This window comes from Ambystoma mexicanum, chromosome 8 (genome assembly GCF_040938575.1).
Source record: "Ambystoma mexicanum isolate Mex_15411 chromosome 8, UKY_AmexF1_1, whole genome shotgun sequence".
In the NCBI taxonomy this organism is placed as follows: domain Eukaryota; kingdom Metazoa; phylum Chordata; class Amphibia; order Caudata; family Ambystomatidae; genus Ambystoma; species Ambystoma mexicanum.
Window position 1 is genome coordinate 1,270,499,605 of NC_090929.1, and position 25,635 is coordinate 1,270,525,239.

Here is a 25,635-nt window from a genome sequence, read left to right on the forward strand (position 1 = left end):
CAGTACACGTATCACACTACCACTGGTAGTATTAGTATTTCCCCAACTATCAGTAGTAACATTGACAGCATTAGCACTTTTACTATTAGTAGCAGTACTACCAGTACAAGTAGCAGTACTACAAGGTAACATTCTTCTACAAGTACAGAACAACCTGAAAAAATGGTAGTAGTACTATGTCTAATACTAGAAGTAGTGCTAATAGGAGTACTATTACAAGTCGTTGTGCCACTTTGGATGTTGCTAGTAATGTAAATACTACTTCTGCTACTATTACTTGCAATAGTAATAATGTTAGTGTTTCTAAACCTATTACTAGTTGTACTATTACTATGACTACTACTGGCGGTACTACTACAATGACTGCTACTACCTCAACTGTCAGTACTACTGTTCCTGGTAATATCTATACTAGTAGAGCTTGCACCAATACTATTCATATTAAACATACTACTATTAGTAGCAGTAACCAAAGTTATTTATACTGTTTGTACTGCAAAAACTGATGGAAATAGTGATATGTTTACTTGTCGTAATACTACTACTACTAATAGTAGCAGTACTACTTCTGGCACAACTACTGTTGGCGGGACAGGATGAGTAGGTATCTACATATTTATGTATAAGGCAAGGATAATGCAACCTTTTACTTTGCCCCTTTGCTGTTGTAATGGATGCACACACTGCACTTCCTCTACTCTTCTAATGGCACTCCCTGTTTCAGGGCTTCACAGGAGCTCCAAAAATGGAGGTCACCCACAGGAAGGAAAATTACTACAAAATGTTTAAAGTCGATCGGATTTCTTTTTTCACTGGAAATCGGGCAGAAGATAAAACAATAAATTATAAAACCATATATTTAAATAAAAACCATATATCCCCTTTCATGTTGGAGTTGCAACTGTAATTTAAAAATCGAACTCAACATGAATTTGTATTTTTGCACTAAAGCAGGGATCTGCCACCTTTAGCTCTCCAGATGTTCTGGACTACAACTCCCATCTGCCCCAGCCAGCACAGTCAATGGTGAGGGGTGCCGCCCAGTGTCCTAACGACTCATCGCGTACTCCCTTCTCCAGTAAGAGGAAGGCAATATCCCACCTTGGAGCACACGGGGAAATGGGGCAAGTGTTTGCAGGCTACTCACTGTAGGTTTTGCAATGACAATTAGAAACTCTAAAACATCTGGCTTTACAGTGTACTGCTGTGGAAGACCGAAGAGTTCGTTACCTTGGCTGACATGTCCTAAGCGAGTTATGTTGATCCCGGCTGATTTGGGGAAACTGAGTGGCACTGACTTTGGCACTGATTGATTTTTAACTGGACATTTTGGGAAAAATTGAGGAGTTTTAACTTTAATTAACTGTTTATGATATGTTGTCAAAAAACGTTTTCCTTTATTTCTCTCAACTGTGATTTTCATATTGTATACATTGTACCCGTGAAAGGTTTATTTGATAAGCCAAAGCATAATACAAAAAAGAAAAAAAGAAAAGATGAAGGCAGGTGTGCACTATTGGCTCTCTGGAACATGGAGACCTGGGACCAAAAACCGAGGACTGCATTTGTGTAAAAATGTGATGACCTCAAAGTTCAATTATGTGAACGTATTTTAAAAACACCTGCACAGAGCGAGCTCTAATATTCTGAGAACAGCACCCCTCCTCCCCCCATTATGCTTTCTGTAGTCCACGTCCGTCCGTGCAGCACACACCACGCTGTCCTGTGTGCAACACCTCAGCCTGGAGAGGCTCCCTCCCCAGTAAGCGTTCCACAGCGCCGCTGCTCGGTGGTTCTGGCTCACTGTACACCGGACACCAAGCGGAGCACGCATGGATCACAGGCTGTGCTCGTGAGCCTGAGAATGCTCGTGAGCTCAGACGCCTGGAGGAAACTGTGGAAAGACCCGGGCGTCCCTCTGGCTGCTGTCAGCCTTTCTAGAAGGTTAGTTAGTGCGTGTTACACTGCAAGCTCGGGCAAGAAAGTAAGCGTTAAGCATGCAGCACGAGACTTGATTTCCATACCGATCCCAGGTTTCTTTCCCAGTTTTGCAAATTATTGCCACGTTTTCATTTTGGAACCTAGACATTAAAGGAAGAAAACAGCTCTCATTCTCCACAAAGAAAATGAATACATTTGTGACTTATACAGAATCACTCTCACCCTTAATCGCCAACAAATATGAATGTCCGATCAAATGCAATTTTATCCGGCAATCTTAAATAACAGTGAAAGGGTTAATAAAGCGCGCATCTAGATCTGTTCACCTACAACTTGCGCTGAAGTACAACATGTCCAGTTCTCGCTGGTGACGTCTCTCTCTCTTTAAAATTGCTACGAACATCAATAACAGAACTATTTAACTTTATACACCTGGAAAACGGTGCCTCAGTCGCTGCCCCTGTTGTCATGCTTGGCTGCAGAGGCTTGGCGGGACAGTCTAGGCTTGCCCTGTTTAATGACGCCAGGCCTTTCGCCATTGGCAACAGCCCAGAAGGTGGCAACCACAAAGCAAGTCACTGCCACAGCTGTGTCTCGTCATTCAGCCCGGGTGGATGGATGGGTGCAGTGGCGCCGCGAGGACTCAAGTTTAGGAGGGGGCCAAGGGGGGGCACACACGAAAGTGGGGGGCCGCCTATCAACGGTAATGCGTGACGTCACAAGCAATCCTGTAGAGAGCTTCTGTGCACACCAACTGCCCACACCCCACCGCACCTGACCTCCCATCAGAATGCAGGCACAAAACCATTCAATGACTAATGGCCAACCATTAGCAGTCTCGTGCACTACATTCTGATGGGAGGGGCTGCAAGCTGCTCCGCACACTATGTAGGTTGCTGTGCAGAAGCCGGGCAGGACACCTGAGAAGTGGCTCGTGCTCATGTTCATACCGATGTCGGGATGCACACCAAGATCACTGCTAGCTTTGAGACAAAAGGAGAGTAGGTGCCGTGTGATATGTCACAAATAACATCACGAACATAGAACACGGTCACTGCTCGCCTTAGGTGGAGGGGAGGGGGGTACAAGGAGGGGCCCAGGATTTCAGAGGGGGGCACCCTCCCCCCCAGGCCTCCTCCTAGCGATACCACTGCATAGATGTGCATGGCTTTTAACACAGAAAGAGTAGGTGGTATGTGTTTACCGGGCCCTGTTCATGAACGAGGAAGCAGTTGCAGGAGTTAACATGCTGAATGCACTGCTTGTCAAGTGGCTGACAGTCTATTTAAGAAGACCAGACACGGTACACCCGGCGCAGTGGACTGGGACTCAAAAGTGACCCTGCAAATGTTTTACACAGCGTGAACGAATGCGGCGAGCAGGCCTAACGCCACTAAGGAGGATTTAGGCGGTTCTCCGAGCAAGAAAATTTGGAACAATGGGTCCAAAAAGTAATTGTTAAAGCAAATGTGTCCCAACATAGGGATTCAACATAACAGAAATACGGACATAAAACACTTGTTTAGTGTGAACAAAAATATAGTGGAAGCTAATAACAAATTCTGTGCTTCTAAGGGTGGTGGGGTGGAGGAGAGGAGGAAGGTACTGGGTAGGGTGACTGGTAGGGAGGTTCAGAGGGGCAGAAACCCAGGGTAGCCACACAAGAGCCCCATGGGGGAGAAACCCACGAGTAAATCCCTCTAGCAGCCCACCACGGCATAGACCCATGAATACCATGTCCAAACCATCTACCTGGATCTGTACATTGTCGAGTAACATTGCTATTTGTGTTGCCAACACCATCTTGCAGTTATGGTCCATTTAAGGAGCGCCCTGCCCCGCTGAGCGTTGGCTACAAAGCTGGTGACAGAAGTCACGGAAGCCAAAGGCAGCCTTGCTCTTACCCTAAATCACAGAAGAAAGCGAGGTCTTATGAACGTCATCCTTCTTTCAGGATATTTAATACAGAATATCTGCCTTGGTGGATTAGGCCAAGATACACAGGGCCTGATTTACAAAAGCGTTTTACAATGGCGCAATCCCATTGGAAAGTGCTTTGTACATCCGGCCCACTGTTTTTAATAGTCATTGGGCCTGATTTACAAAACATGTGAACATGGCAAAGTCCCATTGAAAACATTTGTGTAAATCAGGCCCAATCTGTTGACAGGAATCCCTTTCCTTAAAGTATGCACTCATGGCTGGAAAGAGCACCCTGCTCTTTTAGATGAGCACCAGCGATACTGGAAGCAGAATGGAAATATACCCGACTGACAGGTCCCTTTAACCCCAAAGGCACCAGGCTGATACCCCATTTCAAGTTTGCTTTATTTTCAGGGCAGCAACTCAGAATGATGGAACTCGCCCTTTTGAATTACGATGGAATAGTGATTCGTACTTTTATGTGGATGTCGATTGTGATGTAAGTATTCAAACGCATTTTCTTTTATATATTGGCAGAGTTTTGTGCAATACAAGTATGTCTTTTCTCCAAAAAAGGAGTGTGGATTTAAGCAATGATCATGATCTGCATGTGTCCTCCTATATTGATTATGACCGCGGCATACCCCCCTGCTAACAGTGGGCCTCATTACGACCCAGGCGGTAAGTTACCGCCTGGGTCGTACCTTTACCACCATGGCGTAAACTACGTTTACGCCATGGTGGTTGGCGGACTTACCGCCCCATTCCGAGGTTGGCGGGGCGGTAAGTCCCCAATCCCCATTTACCCTTCCCCATTCCCATTTTTGCCCCATAGGGCATAATGGGAGTGGGGAAGGCGTTAATTACGCCACCGTAAATTACGGTGGCGTAATTAACATCAAGGTCCCTTAGCGCCATGGATTTTAACACCTGCTAAAAGCAGGTTTTAAAAGCTCCATGGCGCTAAGGGACCTCGGAATCAGGCGGTAAGGGTCGGCGCTGTTTACGCCGCCGTAAACCCCTTACCGCCTGAGTCGTAATGAGGCCCAGTGATAGTTAATTCGACTTACCTCCAAATGACACTGGCCCTCATTACGATACTGGCGCTAAACCATGGCGCTATTAGCACCATGGTTGGTGCCGGTATCGTAACGAGTCCGCCAATGTTCAATGGGGAATTACCACCCCATTCCAAGGTTGGCGGGGCGGTAATTCCCCATTGAACATTGGCCCTTCCCCATTCCCATTTTTGCCCCAAAGGGCTCAATGGGACTGGGGAAGGAGCTAAGTATGGTACCGCAAATTGCGGTACCGTACTTAGCACCAAGGTCCCTTTGCGGGTCCCTACTTTAACGGCTGCTCTAGACCAGCCATTCAGGTCGGGTCCCGCAAAGGGACCTCGTAGTAAGGCGCTAATGGGTTAACGGCGCCACAGCCTTTTACGGCGCCGTTAAACTATTAGCGCCAGGGTCGTAATGAGGCCCACTGTGAATTTAAACTGAGCTGACAAGGTTTGGGCAAGTTCGATGGTAGATGAACCCAACTTGTGCATTTATAATTAGGCCAGTCGCTGCCTGACTCATTTATGGGCTGGGCGAGACAGTAGGATGGAGACATCGATGGCTTGGGCGAGACAGTAGGATGGAGAGATGGCTTGGGCGAGACAGTAGGATGGAGAGATGGCTTGGGCGAGACAGTAGGATGGAGAGATGGCTTGGGCGAGACAGTAGGATGGAGACATCGATGGCTTGATGTTTTTCAATAATAAACTTTATGCTGCACATTTTTGGTATTAGTAATTTTTGTTTCCTACTAGAGAAAGATTGCTTAGTTGTATTTTATTTGTAGCCAGGAAAATCTTAGTTGTTTTTTTTTTTTATTCCTCATAGGGGAACATTCAGTGCTTAATCTGTGCGGGCGTTTGCCAGGGCTTATTTTTGAGCCCAGCACTGATTGTCTCAGACTCACTTTAATTATGAAGTGGTGATAGGCAGTGCATCCATCAAGCACAATGGGCAGGTACGATCTATAGTGTAACCCCAAATATGTCGACTCTGCGGGGAGCAGCTATGGGTGGCGGCAACAGTGGTCACAAGAGTGCTAGAACATATTTGGGCCCTGGCATTTTTTTTTTGTTACAAATTAAGCACTGGGAACCTTACGTTGTTGTGGTTTAATAATTGAGAAAACCTTACTTTGCTATGCTTTTTAGGTACCATTATAAGGGTTGATTTTTTTTCTAAAGTTTCATTTCAATAGTTGACCGTATTTAGTTCTTTTTTGCTTTGTATCACGTAGGATTGATTTTCTTTTTGCATCTGCGGATCTCATTCCTGTGTTCATGAATTCATTTAATTGTTGTATTGCAATTGCTCTTTTTGGGGGTGTTTTTAGTTTGTTTAATTGAGGTCCATGAGAAGCGGATACATGTATGGTACCCGCTGCATATAGAGGGGGATGGGCGCTGTTGACGGAGACAGGCTCACCTCCCACTTTCAATCGGGAGGGACGGAGAAATCAGCATTCTTCCACCGGTTGAGGAAGGCAGAGAAGCTGCCTCTGTTGGTGACTGAGGAGGACTGTGGTGGGGCTACTAGGACTCATGATGGGACTTGTGGGATTAGTGGAGCTAGCGGCGCATGTGGGGATGGGGACACTGGTGCTAATGGTGATGGGAAGGAGCTCGGAGGCACAGTGATAAGGTGCAGGCACTACACACGCCACGGAGTCTGAGGACATTACAGAGCAAGTGCAAGTGTTGTAGTAAATTTAAGGAGGGCGAGATGAAGTTTCACTCTAAGCCTGTTGTACCATCATCCTATTGGGAAAGAAAATTGCCTGAGGGGCTTTCAGCAACTCTGAAAAGGTCGTTTCTAAAGTGTACACACATCAGTCAGGCGGGGCAAACTCTGCGACCCGTTCATTAGGTACTAGTGCAGCTCTGACTCACCTGGCACACTGACACACTGAAAACGTACACAACTTTTAACCCGCTGCAAGCCACTGGGAAGCCGAGTAGCAATGATGAGGAGGTTGCTGTGATCTGACACGAGTCTGGTAAGTTGCGTTGCTGCCCTATCAGAAGCATCCCCACCAGCAGGCCCCATGTCTCCCTAACAGAGTGCTCGTGCCACACAACACACGAAAGGCCGAGTCCAATGAATGGCAGAATCCTTGGGCGCATGTCAGTGGGGATTTCCTCTGCAGCCCATTGCCATCAAAGGCATACCAGCCCTGCCATAGTTGCAAGAGGAAGTCCGGCCCATTTCAATAAACAGAGAGGGGCTGGTGACTGAGTCTGTTGTCACGTTCCACATCCCCTTCCAGGGGTGAGAGGGAGGGTTTACTTAGCCTTGGTTCTGCTGTGCATTCCTGTGAATGTAGCGCTTATATGCTTGGCCCAATCACCGGACTCAGCGAGAGAAGGGCAGCATCTTACTGAACTCAACACAGCAACCATGCTGCCTTAATTCACAGCCAATCAAATCCACTGGCTCTCATTTTAATTATTAATTATGTGTTTGCATCTAAAAAGTAGCTATAGAATGGCATGGAATGTGAAATACACCAGTATTTTGAAACGGACTAGTGAGATGGGTGAAATGTAAATACATTGTGTAGCCATGTGATTAATTCGAGATTCAAAATGTGATTTGGAACCTTTTTTTCACAGCAAGATTATTTTGCATGAATGTGGAATTCATTAGGTGTGGATGGAGGAAGGACCAAAGTGACGGAGACACGGTAATATTTATCCAATCAAGATGTGTCTGATGCTGTGAGATAAGGGTCATGCAAAAACCTGTTTGGAACAATGCTTTACAGCAAGGAAACAGCAAACCAAACCACTTCTGTATCCTTACATGAATTCTAAAGCCCACACCACACAGATATATTGTGCCCATAGTTGGCCAACTTTTAACCAAACCTAAAACTAGGTTGTAGAGAAAGCAAACCATCTTTTAAGCTTCTCAGTACGCTGATGGAAATACTCGACAGTGCCAAACACCACACATGGGCCCTTTCATAGAATCATGAATAGAAAAGGTAAGTCCAAAACCCGCAAAATGAAAGCTGGTGGTGCCAAGGTACATGAAATGTCTCTGTAATACCCTAATCTAATGTACATGCCAGGTATATAAATAAAGTTCTAAAATAGTAAACCTGCACAAGTCTGGAAGTTTCACTTTGGTAAACCATTGTACTCTTACATATTCCTGATAATTTAATCATAATTACTGCTACTTTTACCACCGAAACCTCTCAGAAATGGCAGGACTGCCTTGCAATCTAACGAGCAAAAGGCACCTGTAGCCTCAGGGTGTTTATGCCTGGCATGTTTGACACTGAAATGTTTAGTCATTTTTGGTTTCGATGCATTCATACATGCAGAAACCATTGCTGTAACTGAGAGAAAGAAAGGGGTATTTGTGTACCAGAATATCTAGTAGTTATAGCACTTTACGAATTTCTCCGCCATAAGAACCAATAATGTGTTCTATGACAATATTTGCTCCAATCAGGAACTTCGTAAGATGCACACACGTTTCATGTTATGCAGGTGCAGTGATCTGTCAGTGACATTAACACTGGGACTGCCTTCCACGACGCTGCATAGCACTGTCGCACTACTGTGTTCCATGAAATAGTTATTAATGTATAAACATGCTCATTGAATTACAATTGTAGATGCAATGAAATGAGTGTTAATAATGTATAGCCAGTATAATTTAACCTCAATTGTAAAAATGTTGGATCTTGCCATTGTCAAACCCTGATTCTGTGGGGTACATTTACCAGTCCAACAGAAATCCCAGCCTCACACAACTGCATTTTAGCAGTTACAGAAATAATGGCTGCTCTGTGGCGGCTGAGCACATTTTCCTTTGCATCAAAACTGCATTTTTAGCAGTTACAGAAACCATGGCTGCGCTGTGTCTGCTGTGCACATATCGGGTGAGATGGAGCACAGACACCCCCAGAATGGCTGCAGTTATGTTCTTCATGGGAATCCAAAAAAGAGGAATTCAAAGGCAGCCTGGCTCAGCGCTGCTATGCTGTCAGCTCAAAACTTCAAACTGCAAAAGAAAATTTCCTGCGTTTAAACTTCATTTTTGAACATTCCCCAGCTTGGGTTTTAGTATAACACAGCAATGTTCATTCATATTCAGATTGTACACCAGCAAATGGGGGCATGCCTCACTGAATGGTATGTTGTGTTAAGCAAAATCTCTGAAGAGCAGAGAAATCCATTTCAGGCTGCAAGACCTGGTTCACTCTTGCAACAAAGTAACCCAGGCTGATGACTTCAAAAAGAAAGCTTTTCTTCCTGGCTATGCATCAATTACAATAGAAAACTATTTCCAGCCTCTTTCCATGCCCTGAAACTGATCTGATCTGTCAAGGCTGAATCTTGTGAATTCCTCATGTAAAATGAGCATGTGTACATTGTGTAAATTCGTTTTGCAAAGGCAGTGAAATAATACTTTTTAAAGCTGAAAATGTGAAATCATCCCAGATACTCGCACAAAAACAGTATGTTATGGGTGGAACTGGGGTGGTTTAAGCGTATATTATATTTATTTACTAAAGACTTGGGGGTCAATTCATGGAAATAATGTGCGCCGAAAATTCCCGCGCAGAGGTGCCAAAACGTGCGAATCGCAGTAAAAGTGCGAAAATCGCAGTGCAAGTGCGAAAATCGCAGGAAAACCAGCGCATATCGATTCATGGAAGTCCGTGCACGAGAAAAACATTGGATGTGCGCTAAAAATGTGCGCCGCGCACGCCGGCGCATAGGTCATCCAACAGCGTGCGCCACGGCCACTGCGAAATCGCACATAGCGCGGCGCACATCACAAAAGTAGGTGGAACACGGGGCGTAACACTCGGAATGGGGAACAACGCGTGAAAATATGGGCGTCACGGGAGAAGTACAGGAGGCAAGTGCGTGGAACGCCCACACGCTCGCCTACAACCCGTATTCATGGAATCGAATAGGGCAAACCAGCGCACGGTCAAAGACGCGCACAGGGCCAAACAAGTACGCCACAAGAAAGCAGGCGGTAGCGCCCCTGCGACTGAAAAAAATGTGCGCCAAAATGTGCGCTAACAAAAAGCACCCATATACAGCCATGATGAATGGGCCATACAGTGGCCCTCTAGGACAAATGAGGTGCAAAGGGGCACCGACAAACACGGACACCCGCTGTGTGAAAAATAGCGTGTGCACGTGTTCCTGGGTGCGCGGGAAGTTCCACACGCGATTGGCCTGGGTACATGTACTTCGGGGTGCGCGGGAAGTTCCACACACGATTAGCCTGGGTACGTGTACTCTGGGGTGCGCGGGAAGTTCCACACGCGATTGGCCAGGGTATGTGTACTTCGGGGTGCGCGGGAAGTTCCACACGCGATTGGCCTGGGTACGTATATTCCGAGGTGCGCGGGAAGATTCACACGCGATTACAGCAGGGTACGTGTATTTCGGTGGTGCCGGGGAATGCTACACGTGATTTGGCCATGTGGGTCCTCCCAGGTGTTCCCTCTACACCCTCCACGGCCCCTGCAGGCAGCCCACACCACAGGGTACTACCCTGCACCCCTGCTCATGTCCCACAGGCAACCCATCCACCATGGCCATGCCCACCAGCCAACCCACATGTCACCTTGCACTACTGATCACCAACACATGTCTCCCATCACCCCCACCCCCCAGCAGTGCAGGGGCAGCCCCCACCAGGCTCCCACACATGTCCCCCTGGACCCTCACCCCCCAGCCACCAGGGGCAGCCTCCACCAAGCCCCCACTCATGTCTCCCATCACCCCCAGCCCCCAGCAGTGCAGGGCAGCCTCCACCAGGCCCCCACTCATGTCTTTCCATCACCCCCAGCAGTGCAGGGGCAGCCTCCACCAGGCCCCTACTCATGTCCAACTCATGTCTCCCTGCACCCCCACCCCCCAGCAGTGCAGGGGCAGCCTCCACCAGGCTCCCACACATGTCCCCCTGCACCCCCGCCCCCCAGCCACCAGGGGCAGCCTCCACCAGGCCCCCACTCATGTCTCCCATCACCCCCACACCCCAGCCACCAAGGGCAGCCTAAACCAGGCTCCCACACATGTCCCCCTGCACCCCCACCCCCCAGCCACCAGGGGCAGCCTCCACCAGGCCCCCACCCATGTCTCCCATCACCCCCACCCCCCAGCAGTGGAGGGGCAGCCTCCACCAGGCCACTCATGTCTCCCATCACCCCCACCCCCCAGCAGTGCAGGGGCAGCCTCCACCAGGCCCCCACCCATTTCTACCACCACCCCCACCCCCCCAGCAGTGCAGGGGCAGCCTCCACCAGGCTCCCACTCATGTCTACCATCACCCCACCCCCCAGCAGTGCAGGGGCAGCCTCCACCAGGCCCCCACCCATGTCTACCACCACCCCCACCCCCCAGCCACCAGGGGCAGCCTCCACCAGGCCCCCACCCATGTCTCCCATCACCCCCACCCCCCAGCAGTGCAGGGGCAGCCTCCACCAGGGTCCCACACATGTCCCCCTGCACCCCCAGCCCCCAGCAGTGCAGGGGCAGCCTCCACCAGGCCCCCACCCATGTCTACCACCACCCCCACCCCCAGCCACCAGGGGCAGCCTCTACCAGGCCCCCACTCATGTCTACCACCACCCCCACCCCCCAGCCACCAGGGGCAGCCTCCACCAGGCCCCCACTCATGTCTCCCATCACCCCCACCCCCCAGCAGTGCAGGGGCAGCCTCCACCAGGCCCCCACTCATGTCTCCCATCACCCCAACCCCACAGCCACCAGGGGCAGCCTCCACCAGGCCCCCACCCATGTCTACCACCACCCCCACCCCCCAGCCACCAGGGGCAGCCTCCACCAGGCCCCCTCTCATGTCTCCCATCACCCCCACCCCCCAGCAGTGCAGGGGCAGCCTCCACCAGGCCCCCACCCATGTCTACCACCACCCCCACCCCCCAGCCACCAGGGGCAGCCTCCACCAGGCCCCCACTCATGTCTCCCATCACCCCCACCCCCCAGCAGTGCAGGGCACCCTCCACAAGGCTCCCACACATGTCCCCCTGCTCCCCCACCCCCCAGGGGCAGCCTCCACCAGGCTCCCACTCATGTCTCCCATCACCCCCACCCCCCAGCAGTGCAGGGGCAGCCTCCACCAGGCCCCCACCCATGTCTACCACCACCCCCACCCCCCAGCCACCAGTGGCAGCCTCCACCAGGCCCCCACCCATGTCTACCATCACCCCCACCCCCCAGCAGTGCAGGGGCAGCCTCCACCAGGCTCCCGCACATGTCCCCCTGCACCCCCACCACCCAGCAGTGCAGGGGCAGCCTCCGCCAGGCCCCCACCCATGTCTACCACCCCCCCACCCCCCAGCAGTGCAGGGGCAGCCTCCACCAGGCCCCCACCCATGTCTACCACCACCCCCACCCCCAGCCACCAGGGGCAGCCTCCACCAGGCCCCCACTCATGTCTCCCATCACTCCACCCCCCAGCAGTGCAGGGGCAGCCTCCACCAGGCCCCCACTCATGTCCCCCATCACCCCCACACCCCAGCAGTGCAGGGGCAGCCTCCACCAGGCCCCCACCCATGTCTACCACCACCCCACCCCCCAGCCACCAGGGGCAGCCTCCACCAGGCCCCCACTCATGTCTCCCATCACCCCCACCCCCAGCAGTGCAGGGGCAGCCTCCACCAGGCTCCCACACATGTCGATCTGCACCCCCACCCCCCAGCCACCAGGGGCAGCCTCCACCAGGCCCCCACTCATGTCTCCCATCACCCCCACCCCCCAGCAGTGCAGGGGCAGCCTCCACCAGGCCCCCGCTCATGTCTCCCATCACCCCCACCCCCCAGCCACCAGGGGCAGCCTCCACCAGGCCCCCACCCATGTCTACCGCCACCCCCATCCCCCAGCCATCAGGGGCAGCCTCCACCAGGCCCCCACCCATGTCTACCACCACCCCCACCCCCAGCCACCAGGGGCAGCCTCCACCAGGCCCCCACACATGTCTCCCATCACCCCCACCCCCCAGCAGTGCAGGGCACCCTCCACCAGGATCCCACACATGTCCCCCTGCACCCCCACCCCCCAGCCACCAGGGGCAGCCTCCACCAGGCCCCCACCCATGTCTACCACCACCCCCACCCCCCAACCACCAGGGGCAGCCTCCACCAGGCCCCCACCCATGTCTACCACCACCCCACCCCCCAGCCACCAGGGGCAGCCTCCACCAGGCCCCCACCCATGTCTACCACCACCCCACCCCCCAGCCACCAGGGGCAGCCTCCACCAGGCCCCCACTCATGTCTCCCATCACCCCCACCCCCAGCAGTGCAGGGGCAGCCTCCACCAGGCCCCCACCCATGTCTACCACCACCCCCACCCCCCAGCAGTGCAGGGGCAGCCTCCACCAGGCTCCCACTCATGTCGCCCATCACCCCCACCCCCAGCAGTGCAGGGGCAGCCTCCACCAGGCCCCCACCCATGTCTACCACCACCCCCACCCCCCAGCCATCAGGGGCAGCCTCCACCAGGCCCCCACCCATGTCTCCCATCACCCCCACCCCCCAGCAGTGCAGGGGCAGCCTCCACCAGGCTCCCGCACATGTCCCCCTGCACCCCCACCCCCCAGCAGTGCAGGGGCAGCCTCCACCAGGCCCCCACCCATGTCTACCACCACCCCCACCCCCAGCAGTGCAGGGGCAGCCTCCACCAGGCCCCCACCCATGTCTACCACCACCCCCACCCCCAGCCACCAGGGGCAGCCTCCACCAGGCTCCCACTGATGTCTCCCATCACTCCACCCCCAGCATTGCAGGGGCAGCCTCCACCAGGCCCCCACTCATGTCTCCCATCACCCCCACCCCCCAGCAGTGCAGGGGCAGCCTCCACCAGGCCCCCACCCATGTCTACCACCACCCCCATCCACCAGGGGCAGCCTCCACCAGGCCCCCACTCATGTCTCCCATCACCCCCACCGCCCAGCAGTGCAGGGGCAGCCTCCACCAGGCTCCCACACATGTCCATCAGCACCCCCACCCCCCAGCCACCAGGGGCAGCCTCCACCAGGCCCCCACTCATGTCTCCCATCACCCCCACCCCCCAGCAGTGCAGGGGCAGCCTCCACCAGGCCCCCACACATGTCTCCCATCACCCCCACCCCCCAGCCACCAGGGGCAGCCTCCACCAGGCCCACACCCATGTCTACCACCACCCCACCCCCCAGCCACCAGGGGCAGCCTCCACCAGCCCCCCACCCATGTCTACCACCACCCCCACCCCCCAGCCACCAAGGGCAGCTTCCACCAGGCCCCCACACATGTCTCCCATCACCCCCACCCCACAGCAGTGCAGGGCACCCTCCACCAGGCTCACACACATGTCCCCCTGCACCCCACCCCCAGCCACCAGGGGCAGCCTCCACCAGGCCCCCACCCATGTCTACCACCACCCCCACCCCCCAACCACCAGGGGCAGCCTCCACCAGGCCCCCACCCATGTCTACCACCACCCCCACCCCCCAGTCACCAGGGGAAGCCTCCACCAGGCCCCCACTCATGTCTCCCATCACCCCCACCCCCAGCAGTGCAGGGGCAGCCTCCACCAGGCCCCCACCCATGTCTACCACCACCCCACCCATCACCCACCAGGGGCAGCCTCCACCAGGCCCCCACCCATGTCTCCCATCAACCCCACCCCCCAGCCACCAGGGGCAGCCTCCACCAGGCCCCCACTCATGTGTCCCATCACCCCCACCCCCCAGCCGTGCGATTTGCCTGGGTACGTGTACTTCGGGGTGCGTGGGAAGTTCCACACGCGATTGGCCTGGGTACGTGCACTTCGGGGTGCGCGGGAAGTTCCACACGCGATTGGCCTGGGTACGTGTACTATTTTGTTTTATTTTAATTGTAGCCGCGCTCCTAGCGCGTTGTTTGGGCCTGCTCCTGCTCCCCCTCCCACTTCCTGGTTCTTCCTCTCCCTCCCCGCCTCCCTGCCCGCCCACCCCCCCCTCTGATTGGCTGTTGCCTGCCTCCCCTCTGGCCTACTCGACGGCCGTTCCCCCGCTCGCTTCTTTTCTCCAGCTGAGCGCGGAGAGCGGTCGCCGGTGGCCTGAGGGGTACTGCAGGCCTTGGAAGCCCTGCCTGGGCCTCCGTGAGTTGTGTAAATTTTATTTTTTGTTTTAATTGTAGCCGCGCTCCTAGCGCGTTGTTTGGGCCTGCTCCTGCTCCCCCTCCCACTTCCTGGTTCTTCCTCTCCCTCCCCGCCTCCCTGCCCGCCCACACCCCCCCTTCCTCTCCCTCTGCCTATAACCTCCCCCCTCCAGGGCAGCCCTCTGCCCGGCAGCCCCCGCGGCTAAGGGCCCCAGGCCAAGGGCGACTCCTATAGTGCGGCTCCCTGTGTGTCTGCAGGTGTCCGCAGGGGACGCCAGTCGCCAGTTCCACCTGTTCCTGCTCCCCGGCCCTCCCCTCCACTCCTGGTTACATCCGCACGCGGGGCCTTGCCTCACCGTACACACAGTTGAGGTAAACTATGGTGCTATTTCTCCCCTCGCAGGATTCTCAAACCTAGGTGGCCCGGTACCTAATACGCTTTACTGTTTGCTCTGAACTGTGGCATACTAGGGTGCTTTTTCTCCCCTCGCAGGATTCTCAAATTTAGGTGGCCCGGTACCTAATACGCTTTACTGTTTGCTCTGAACTGTGGCATACTAGGGTGCTTTTTCTCCCCTCGCAGGATTCTCAAATTTAGGTGGCCCGGTACCTAATACGCTTTACTGTTTGTTTGCTCTAATTGTGGTAACGTGTGCTTGCCGCTCACTTCCTGTCTGCGTGCTCTCGTTTCGTCTGTCTCCCCCCCTCCCTCCTACTCCATGGTGCTCTCTGTCTCGCCTATCTTCTCTAACTGCTTCTCCATCGACTATCCTGCTCTCCTCACTAAATCTGGTAGGAAAAAGTTTAAAAAGGACATCCTGGTCTCCAACCCAGGCCTCCCTATCGCTGACACCTACACTAATGCCTGCTCTAAGGAAACTCTCACTGACATCCTCTTTTTCGTGCCTTCGCCCAACCTATGGACCCTTCATATGGTCTCTGTGCTCTCTCCTTTCTCCTCCTCTCCCATTAATGGTGGCACCCGTTGGGATGTCCTATTGGCCCCCTTCCGCTCCTCTAAGGCCATCATTAATGTCTACGCTAATGGGACCATCTTGGTCCAAGGCCCCCAGGCCAACCTTCACCTCTTCGATAGACGCTTCCCACACCTCATCAACTTCCTCCCCTCTCCTGCTGTCCCCCCTCCTCTATCCTTGGCTACCTTGCCTCTACCCTCCCTCCCTGCCCCCTCTCGTGCTCCTTCTTCACCTCCTTCCTCAATACCTCCGCAGGGCGTACCTCTGATCTGTACCCCTCCCCGGAAGTTCTTCAAGGATGGCAGCCTTCTCCACATTGCCACTCTAAACACTCGCTCTGCCATCAAGCACTCCTCCGATATCTGTCACCTTCTTGAGGAACTGGACCTCGACGTCCTCTGTCTCACTGAGACTTGGTTCACAGCCTGCTCTGCCACCAGCTTTGACACACTCCTACCTGACGGTTACAAGATCCTCTAAATGCCCAGGCCTAACCGTGCAGGGGGTGGTGTTGCCCTTATCTTCCCTGAGTGGATTCCTGCCACTGTCACTCCCACTCAGACCTACTCCTCTTTTGAATGTCTTGTCTGCCGACTCTCTCTCTCTCCTAGCCATTCCCTTACCGTGGCTACTATCTATCGGCCACCTGGTCAAATTTCCTCCTTCCTCTCTGAGTGGGCTGACCTCTCCTCCTCACTCCTGTCCTCAACCACTCAACTCCTCCTTCTTGGCGACTTCAACATCCACCTTGATGCCTCCATCCCCCCACTTGTCTCTTTCGTGACCTCTGCGACTCTCTCTCACTCTCTATTCTCCCGTCTGGGCCTACTCACTCTGCTGGGCACACTCTTGATGCTCTGATCTCTTCTGACCTTCCCCTCTCTGTCCCTCTCTCCACTCCTCTCTCCTGGAGCGATCACTTTCTCCTATCCTCCCACCTCACCCTCCCTACCCCTCAGGCAAAGCCACCCTCTTCACTGCCACCCACCTTCTCGGTCATCCGACCCATGAAGCGTGTGTCAGTTGAGGCTTTTGCTGCTACCTTCTCTCCCCCCCTGCCCCTTCGGCTGACTCCCACCCTGACACAGCCCTCTCCATGCTCCACTCTGCTATATCTGCTACTCTTGATATCCTTGCCCCCGTCATGAGAATCCGCCTGAAGCCCAAAGCCAAATGTAACTCCTGGTATGACTCGGATCTCGTCACCCTAAAACGCAAGTGCAGGGTTGCTGAGAGGAAATGACGTGCTTCATGTTCATCCTCTGACAAACTGGCCTGCCGTCTGCTTCAAAGGCAGTACCGGCTCTCCGTTCTCACCAAGAAGAGAGCCCTTATCCAAGCCTGCATCTCTGCGGCATCAAACAACTCCGCCGAACTCTTTAAAATCTGCAAGGAGCTGGCCAACCCTGTTGCAGTCTCTACCTCTCCTGTCCCCTCCCAGGCCCTCTGCACTGCACTGGCCTCTCACTTCATCTCTAAAACTCAGGACATCCTGTCCTCGCTCTCCTCCTCTCACCTCCCTCCCCCCCTACCCGGCTCTTCCTCTGGCCCTTCTGCGGTCAACCCTCCTCCCTCTTTCTCTGCCTTTCCACCCTTCTCTGCTGACGAGGTTTCCAGACAAGTCCGATCAATGAAAGTCTCGTCTAAACAGGTTCACCCCTGTTCCTCCAAAACTATCAAGGACCACATCGACTCCCTGGCTCCTGCCCTGGCTGACTTTTGCAACCACTCCTTCCCCTCTGGAGTCTTCCCTTCCCCCCTCAAGCACTCCCTTGTGCACCCTCTTCTCAAGAAACCCTCTTCCGACCCCTCCTGCCCGGCTAACTATCGCCCTATCTCCATCACTCCCTTCCTGGGCAAGCTCCTGGAGAAACTGGCCATCTCCCAGCTTAACCTCCATGCTGAATCTGTTGGTAGTCTTCATGACCATCAATCTGGCTTCAGAGCTGCCAGAAGCACGGAAACTGCTCTTCTGAACATCCGTGAAGACCTGCTCCTGAACCTCGATTCCAACACTCCATGTGTTCTCATTCTGCTCGATCTCTCCTCTGCCTTTGACACTGTCAACCATGCCATCCTGCTCAACCGTCTCCGGGAAAACCTGGGTATCACTGGTCAGGCTCTGGCGTGGCTGACCTCTTTCCTTTCAAATCGACCCTCCCAGGTCCAACTGGGGTCCTTCCTCTCCGACATCTTTTTCTCCACCTGTGGTGTCCCCCAGGGATCTAATCTCTCTCCCTGGCTGTTCAACCAGTATCTGGCTCTCCTTGCCCACCGCATCGCCGCTCTCTGCCCTAATTTCCAGTGCTATGCGGACGATACCCAGCTCATTTTCAGGCTACCCTCAGCCTCCCCCTCTCTTTCCCTCATCTCTGACTGTCTGTCTGCTATCCAAGAATGGTGTGCCGCCAATGACCTCTGCCTTAATGCCAGTAAGACTGAGATTCTACTCATCGGTACTCCCACTCCCTCCTTCCCTGCAGCTCTCTGGCCTGCCTCCCTTGGCCCCCTCCCTGCTCCTACCTGCAAGGCAAAAAACCTTGGGGTCATCTTCGACTCCACACTCTCCTTCTCTCCTCATATTTCTGACGTCGCCAAGAGGTCACACTACCAGCTGCACCTCCTCAGAGGTATTCTTCCCTTCCTCTCCTTCCCCCAGAAGCTCACTGTCTCCCGAGCCCTGGTTCTCTCGAAGCTGGATTACTGTAACAGCCTCTATCTTAATCTGCCTGCCTCCACTCTCCGCCCTCTGCAACTCATCCAGAACAGAACTGCGAGACTTGTCCTTGGCCTCAAGCCCAGGGACCGTATCTCTCCAGGACTGAAATCTCTACACTGTCTCCCAGTGGCTGCGAGGATAAAGTTCAAAACCCTCTGCATTGTCCACAAGGCCTTCTGGGGCCTGGGTCCTAAATACCTTCAACTCTCTCTTCCCAAATATCTTCCTCCCCGAGCCCTTCGCTCATCCGCCTCCAACTCCCTCATGGTCAGCCGCTTCTCGAAGCAACGAGCTGGGGGTAGATCTCTCTCCGCGGCAGGGGCCTCCCTCTGGAACAGCCTTCCTGCCTCCCTGAAACTTGAGGAGAACCACCTCCAGTTACGGAAGCACCTCAAAACCTTCCTCTTTGCTTCTGCTTTCTCTCTCCCTCTCCCCTGCTGAACAGCTAATTAAATTCTTCACTAAACTGCACTGATCCTGCAACTTGACGACTCTAAACTGCCTTCGGTCCTGGTCCCAGTCACTGATCCCCTGGAACCCTTCTGCACTACGGGACTGTCTCTGTATCCCTACAGCCCCCCCCCTTCCCCAGCACTTGCTCTGCACTTACCTTGCACTTGCCACTAGCTGGCCCTTTTTTATTTATTACTTACGCCACTTACCTTTACTGCACTTCCCCCCCTCCCCTTCCCCTTGCACTTTTCCCCCCTCCCCGACCCCTGCACTTGCGCGATCTGAATGACACCTGGCCTAGTAGGATCGTTTGTTTTGTCTCCCCTTGTTCCTCCCCTCCCTGCCTCGTCGCGCCTTGAAACACCTGTGTATAGGCGCGTTACAAATACCATATCATATCATATCATATCATGGGGTGCGCGGGAAGTTCCACACACGATTGGCCTGGGTACGTGTTCTATGGGGTGCGCGGGAAGTTCCACATGCGATTGGCCTGGGTATGTGTACTTAGGGGTGCGCGGGAAGTTCCACACGCGATTGGCCTGGGTACGTGTACTATGGGGTGCACTGGAGGTTCCACACGCGATTGGCCTGGGTACGTGTACTTCGGGGTTCGCGGGAAGTTCCACACGCGATTGGCCTGGGTACGTGTACTTCGGGGTGCGCGTGAACTTCCACACGCGACTGGGCCTGTGAGAGTGGGGTACGTGTATTCCAGGGGTGGGCGGGAATATTTACTCGCGACTGGGCCTGGGAGAGCGTGCTACGTGTATTCCTTGGGTGGGCGGGAAGATTCACGCGTTCGCCTACGACGTGCCGAAAAATAAATGGTCCAATCCTGAAACACGTACGCCAGCATGAAGCAGGCGTACGTCGACCCGTGCAGCATAAAAGTGCGCGCAAACAACAAACAAGCTCATACGCCAGGATGAATATACCGTTCCTAGCAGCAGTGGCCGTGGGTTACCAAAGGAGGAGGAGGATAGTGAGGGCCAGAATTTTCACTCCCAGAACCAGCCTTTTTGGGATGCCTGATGACCAGGTGTATGGGAGGTACAGGTTTCCACCACACATAATACTGGATCTGGTCAGTGAGTGGGACGATGACCTCACATCACCCACCCTGTGCTCCCAAGCACTCAGCCCCCTGGAGAAGGTCCTCAATGTACTGCACTTCTTGGCCACAGGATCATTTCAGCGGACAAGTGCCATAGTGGGTGGGGTGTTACAGGCCACGCAGTCACGCTGCCTACACCAGGTATTGAACATCATCACTGCACGCCTATCAGTCCGTAGGCACATATACCTGCCCAGGACACCTGCAGAAAGGCAGACTGCCACCCTCGATTTCTACAGGGTGGCACAATTCCCAAAAGTGCTAGGTGCCATTGACTGCACCCATGTGGCACTACGTCCCCCCAGGGCATCTGAGCACATCTATAGGAACCGCAAGCACTGGCATTCCATCAACGTGCAGGTAGTATGTAATGCTAAGGGAATCATCACCTCAGTATATGCCAACTATCCAGGGTCCACCCACGACAGCTTCATTTACCGAATGTCTACCCTAAACCGGGACCTAGAAGCTGGGCGGCATGGCGATACATGGCTGCTTGGTGAGTATGAATGCCACTGCACATGCATGCATGTCAGATGCAGAGTTATGTCACTACCCCACTAATGATACCCATCACCTCCTCACCAGGGGACAGTGCCTACCCTCTGAGCACCCACATGATGACGCCAATTCGGAACCCCATAACGCCTCCAGAGGTAAGATACAACACAGCCCATATTGCACCCGGGGCATAGTGGAGCGCACATTCGGAGTGCTCAAGTCACGCTTTCGCTCCCTTGACCGTTCTGGCGTGCAGCTGTTATATACGCCCCAAGTAGTGTGCAGGATCATAGTGGCAGCATGTGTCCTGCACAATGTTGCAAGACGCTGGGGCCTGGCTGTAGACATGGTGGTGCCCCCACATCCCCAACCACATGCACGCCCGCTGCGCATGGGAGGGGAGACGGCACGGGGTGAGGCAGCCCGTACGCAGCTGGTGGCTAATTACTTCACATTGAAATCACACCCCAGTGGAGTGCACACAGCCCTGGCACATACCATCTGATAAGCAATGATGACTCGCCCTGACAATTAAGACGAACAAAGGGACAGTCAACTGTCAGAACCATAGCAGCCTGAGATTGTTCATGTGGAAGTGTCACAATGTGTGCATCCCTACCTACACAAACACCACCAATGCAGTGTCATCAAAAGACACTTCCATGCTGCAGAAATGAATACCCACTCGCAAAATACTACATGAAAACAGTGCCATGTCACCCAACCCCTCCCCGGCACGGCCACACAACACACCATGGCATGTCATGCAATGTGAGAGGAAAGAAATTAATCCCCACAACATGCCCCAAGTGTCACCAGCTACAGTGTCCCTAATGGAAACATGTCCACACATGAAATGCTCACAGTAATGCAGGACCTACAACACACATTACCAAATACTTACCAAGAATACCAATCACCTACACAACCTCCAACCTACCTTAAACATGACATTACAGACTTAAAAATGTGCTAGCCTCACTACCTGATGATGCCAGCCCTCCGAACACTTCCAAGTATACAGTGTTAGCGCCACGCAAGAGTGTAGGTGCACTGCTTACAACATGGACTCCAGTTCCAAGGTGGACCGCATTGTGAAGACATGAGGAATGGACCTGCAAATTAGGAGGATGAGATGGATGCAGAGGCACATATCAATACACCATGCAGTGTACAATATAACAACAATATGCACTATGAATGTATACACAGTATTGACTACAGACTGCCCACACAGAAAATGGGAGTCCAATGTCACCATGTACGTCAATGTCACTTGGGCACACCCTTTGCAAGCCCATGGAAACGGGAAGCAGGAGGGGTGTGTGTCACAAAAACCCAAGCATCTGAACCAAATTCATGACAAGCCTGCATGTGCCCAGCCACAATGCAGCGCATGCCCACGGGAGCCACACAAGGCAACACACTGTCCCAAAAAAAAAACAAAACAAAAAAAAGTTCAAAAATGCCCATTAATGGGCCTGGGGGGGGGGAGGCCACCCAGGAGGTCCGAGGACAGGGTGCACACCAAAACCCACCTGCGGAAAAAAAACCTCCATGGGCTCATGGCCTACACGGCTACCCTATTGTGGGAGTATCACTGCTGTCGCTCTCCTCACCCTCTGCAGCTGCCTCAGGAGGTGGTGGCACTATGGGAGGCAGCCCACGCAAAGCCCTAGTCTGTTCCTCCATGGCTGCAAGCATGGGGGTGTGGTAGGTCTCGTTCTGAAGGATAAGTGTGTGGAGGTCCCCATGCAACAACTCACGGGAGGCCCGGACCTCTGCCCTAGTTGCCTGCATCTCAGCTGAGAGCGTACGTGTGAGACGCTCCAGCTGCTGTTCTGTTATCTGTTTGTTGAAGCCTCAAGCTCAACAAGAGTCGTCCTGAGGTGAAGGAGTTCCACTCTCAGGGCTTCCCTGTGGCCCTGGGACTCTATGGAAATGGCTTCCTGCAGAGTCGCCAGTGCCGCCCGCCTGTCCCTGTCGGACGCCAATATGTCCTCCCTGCGTGACTGGCAGATGGAGTCGGTTGCCTGCTGTAGTCGCTCCATCAGACTTTCGGGGGGGACAATGGAAGTGGCCACCCTATCCATGGCCTGAGCCATCATCTCTGATGATGCTGCCTGTTGGGTTGCCATACCGTATATGGATTGCTCCCATGCGGTATTGCCAGGTGGCTGACGGCCACCACGTCGGCGGGCACCACACCTGTCTGGGGCAAGGCGAACTGCGCCTTGCTGTGCCAGCACTGCCTGAGGCTGCAGGACTGCATTCCCCCTCTGATCTGCTAGCCCAGGAACAGGATCAGATGTCGCAGAGTGTGACCCTGCATCCGTAACCACCAAAGGCGTACCTGCCAACATTGACATCCCCATTGAGGGTTCTAACCTTGGTGCAGGTGGGTCGGACAGAACAGAATTCCTCCCAGGAACACTCACCTGCGACGGCACATTGGTCTCATCATCCGAATCGACAACTGAATACAGCTCGGGGGAGGTGCAGCCAGAGACACCCCTTGAGAGCACGACCTGCAGCAGTTGTGGGTTCTCACCCACCACCACACCACGTCCCTCACTGGTGGTCGGTCGGCCCTCAGACCCCTCCTGGGTCTGCACCATCTCCACAACCCCAGCAGTATCAAGTGCGTCATCCCCTGCAAAGACATAAAAGAAAACAAATGGAAACAGGCATTAGCACTATGGCACACAATTAGGGCTGAGAGGCTACAGAAACAGTACTTGATTGACACATGTCCCACATGACTAAAACCCTCCCATGCATGCACCGTCACTGCGTGTGATGGGGAGGCAGATGGCACACATTGATGACACCAAGATGGAAGATGAACACATTTGCTGCATGCTGCCTAGCAGTGGCATTACACATTGGCCAGTGATTGGCAGGTCAAACACACATGCCATCACACAGATGGCATGTACCCTAGCCATGAAGTGAAGAGGGAGAGGAGGTCACCAATTGTTCATTCAGTCCAGTTTGCTCATATAATTGATTTTTTCATTGAAATGGTTCAAATGTTTAACCTGCAGCTGCCAGTCCAAAATGGTCCTATAGCACAGGGACATGTCTAAACTAATCATGTCCAGGAAACTAAGCCAGTCCACTGTACCATAGCCATGTCAGACATGTGACAATAGGACTGAGAAATCCCGAGTAAAAGTGGTGGTATGCAAACAATCTGCCTGAATAAACAGAGGTAAATAAGCAACAATGTTGTGGCAAGATGACACTCCAAGGGCAACTGGCGTGGTGTTGGGCTGGATGTCTAATGTTGGCAGAAGGGATGCTCCTATACCCAAATGCTGGTGCCAAGAATGTATAGGAAGAGGCACATGGGTGACCCAAACCACTTAGGTACACACACCCTCACCTGGCACCCAAACAGAAGCCCTTCCACACACACCATGCACATGGATGACACACACATGCATGTGCACTCACCGGACAATGCCTCGTAATCTGCCAGTTCTCCCACGCCTTGGATCTGTTCCTCCGTGACGTAGGTCCCAGCAACCTGCTCATGTGGAGTGAGTTCTATGTCGTCTGCTGGAGACCCACCTCCAGTCACTAGAGTTGCGGCATGACTTGAGGCCAGCTTATTCTTTGCCCTGCGCTTCAGGTCATTCCAGCGCTTGTAGCATTCATTAGCTGTGCGCCTCACGATTCCAAGGGCACTTATGATGTCCGCAATGGTCTGCCAGTGTGCCTGACGTTGTGCAGGTGTGGTCTTGGATCCTGCAACAATCACCATTTCGCGGTCATGTGCGGACACATACTCTACAAGTGCATTCAGTTCGGCCTCATTGAAGCTGGGCTTCCTTGACGGGCCGGACTGTGTAGCTGTGTCTGGGGCATCAGCCTCTACTGGACGAGCACTCTTCCTCTTTCGCTTGGAAGGTGGTGGGGATCCTGAGTGTCCTACGCCGCTCTGGACACTAGGGGCAGGAGCGTGGGATTGCACACTCAGCATGGGAGTTGGTGCAGGCATTAGCTCAAGTGTGATGGTGTCAGTGGGAATGTCAGCATGATGGACTTGGACCGACACTGTCCTGGCTGGGTGTGTGAGAGGTGGGGTGGATGGAGCCGCAGCTGCCCCTGCAGCCTCCCCAGCCTGCCTACGCGGGGCAGCAGATGACCTAGCTGCCCCTGATCCATGTGGCCTGATGACACCAACGTTCACCGGCACACGTGGCCTAGACCTGCTGACCTGGAAGTCAGCCATGGAGTCACCCTGTGCCAGGTCTGGTTCCACAGTGGGCTGGTCCAACAAGGGCTGAGCATGGATGGTGTCAGCCACGTTAACCTCAACCATGGGGGGGGCATGGGTGTCCCTGACTGCTCCTCCACACATGGGGGGCTAGGGGCACCCTGCAAGTCACGGCCACGTCCTCTACTGGATCCACCATGGCCACCACTTGGGGCTCGGCCACCTTTGCCACCCTTACGGCTTGGTCGCCTCCCAGCCATGGCACTGATGTTATTGTGCGTATGGGAGTCGATGTGAACTATTGTCCTGGGCAATTGGGGTCAAAGGGGTTGGGTACCAGATAGTAATCGTACCCTAGTTCTCTAGCAAGGCTTCATGTCACCCCTGGGGAAAGATGACGGGTCACGCAACGCACAGGCACCCCAAAAAAGGGAAGTAAGGTGCACGCAACCCCTCCTAGACCACATGCGTGGAAAAATAAACCTGCACTACGCTGTGGCACCCAGAAACACAAGAATGAACGTATGCGTGTCACACGCAGCCTAGAATGACCTCTGAAGGGGTACGCGACACACGGGGCAAGCACAGATGTTAAATA

At 53.8% G+C, this 25,635-nt stretch overlaps 1 protein-coding gene across 6 annotated transcripts in view; it reads right to left on the reverse strand.

Annotated features, from left to right (window-relative positions):
* Positions 1-25,635, reverse strand: part of BLNK (B cell linker) — a 1,905,158-nt gene that overhangs the window by 511,247 nt on the left and 1,368,276 nt on the right. For 3 of the 6 annotated variants that reach the window (XM_069611389.1, XM_069611392.1, XM_069611391.1), the window contains one exon: positions 2,025-2,081. The exons of the other annotated variants lie outside the window; for them this stretch is intronic. In XM_069611389.1, coding sequence (XP_069467490.1) covers positions 2,025-2,081 — 57 coding nt within the window. The remainder of the gene's footprint in view (positions 1-2,024; positions 2,082-25,635) is intronic. 6 annotated transcript variants of the gene reach the window in all.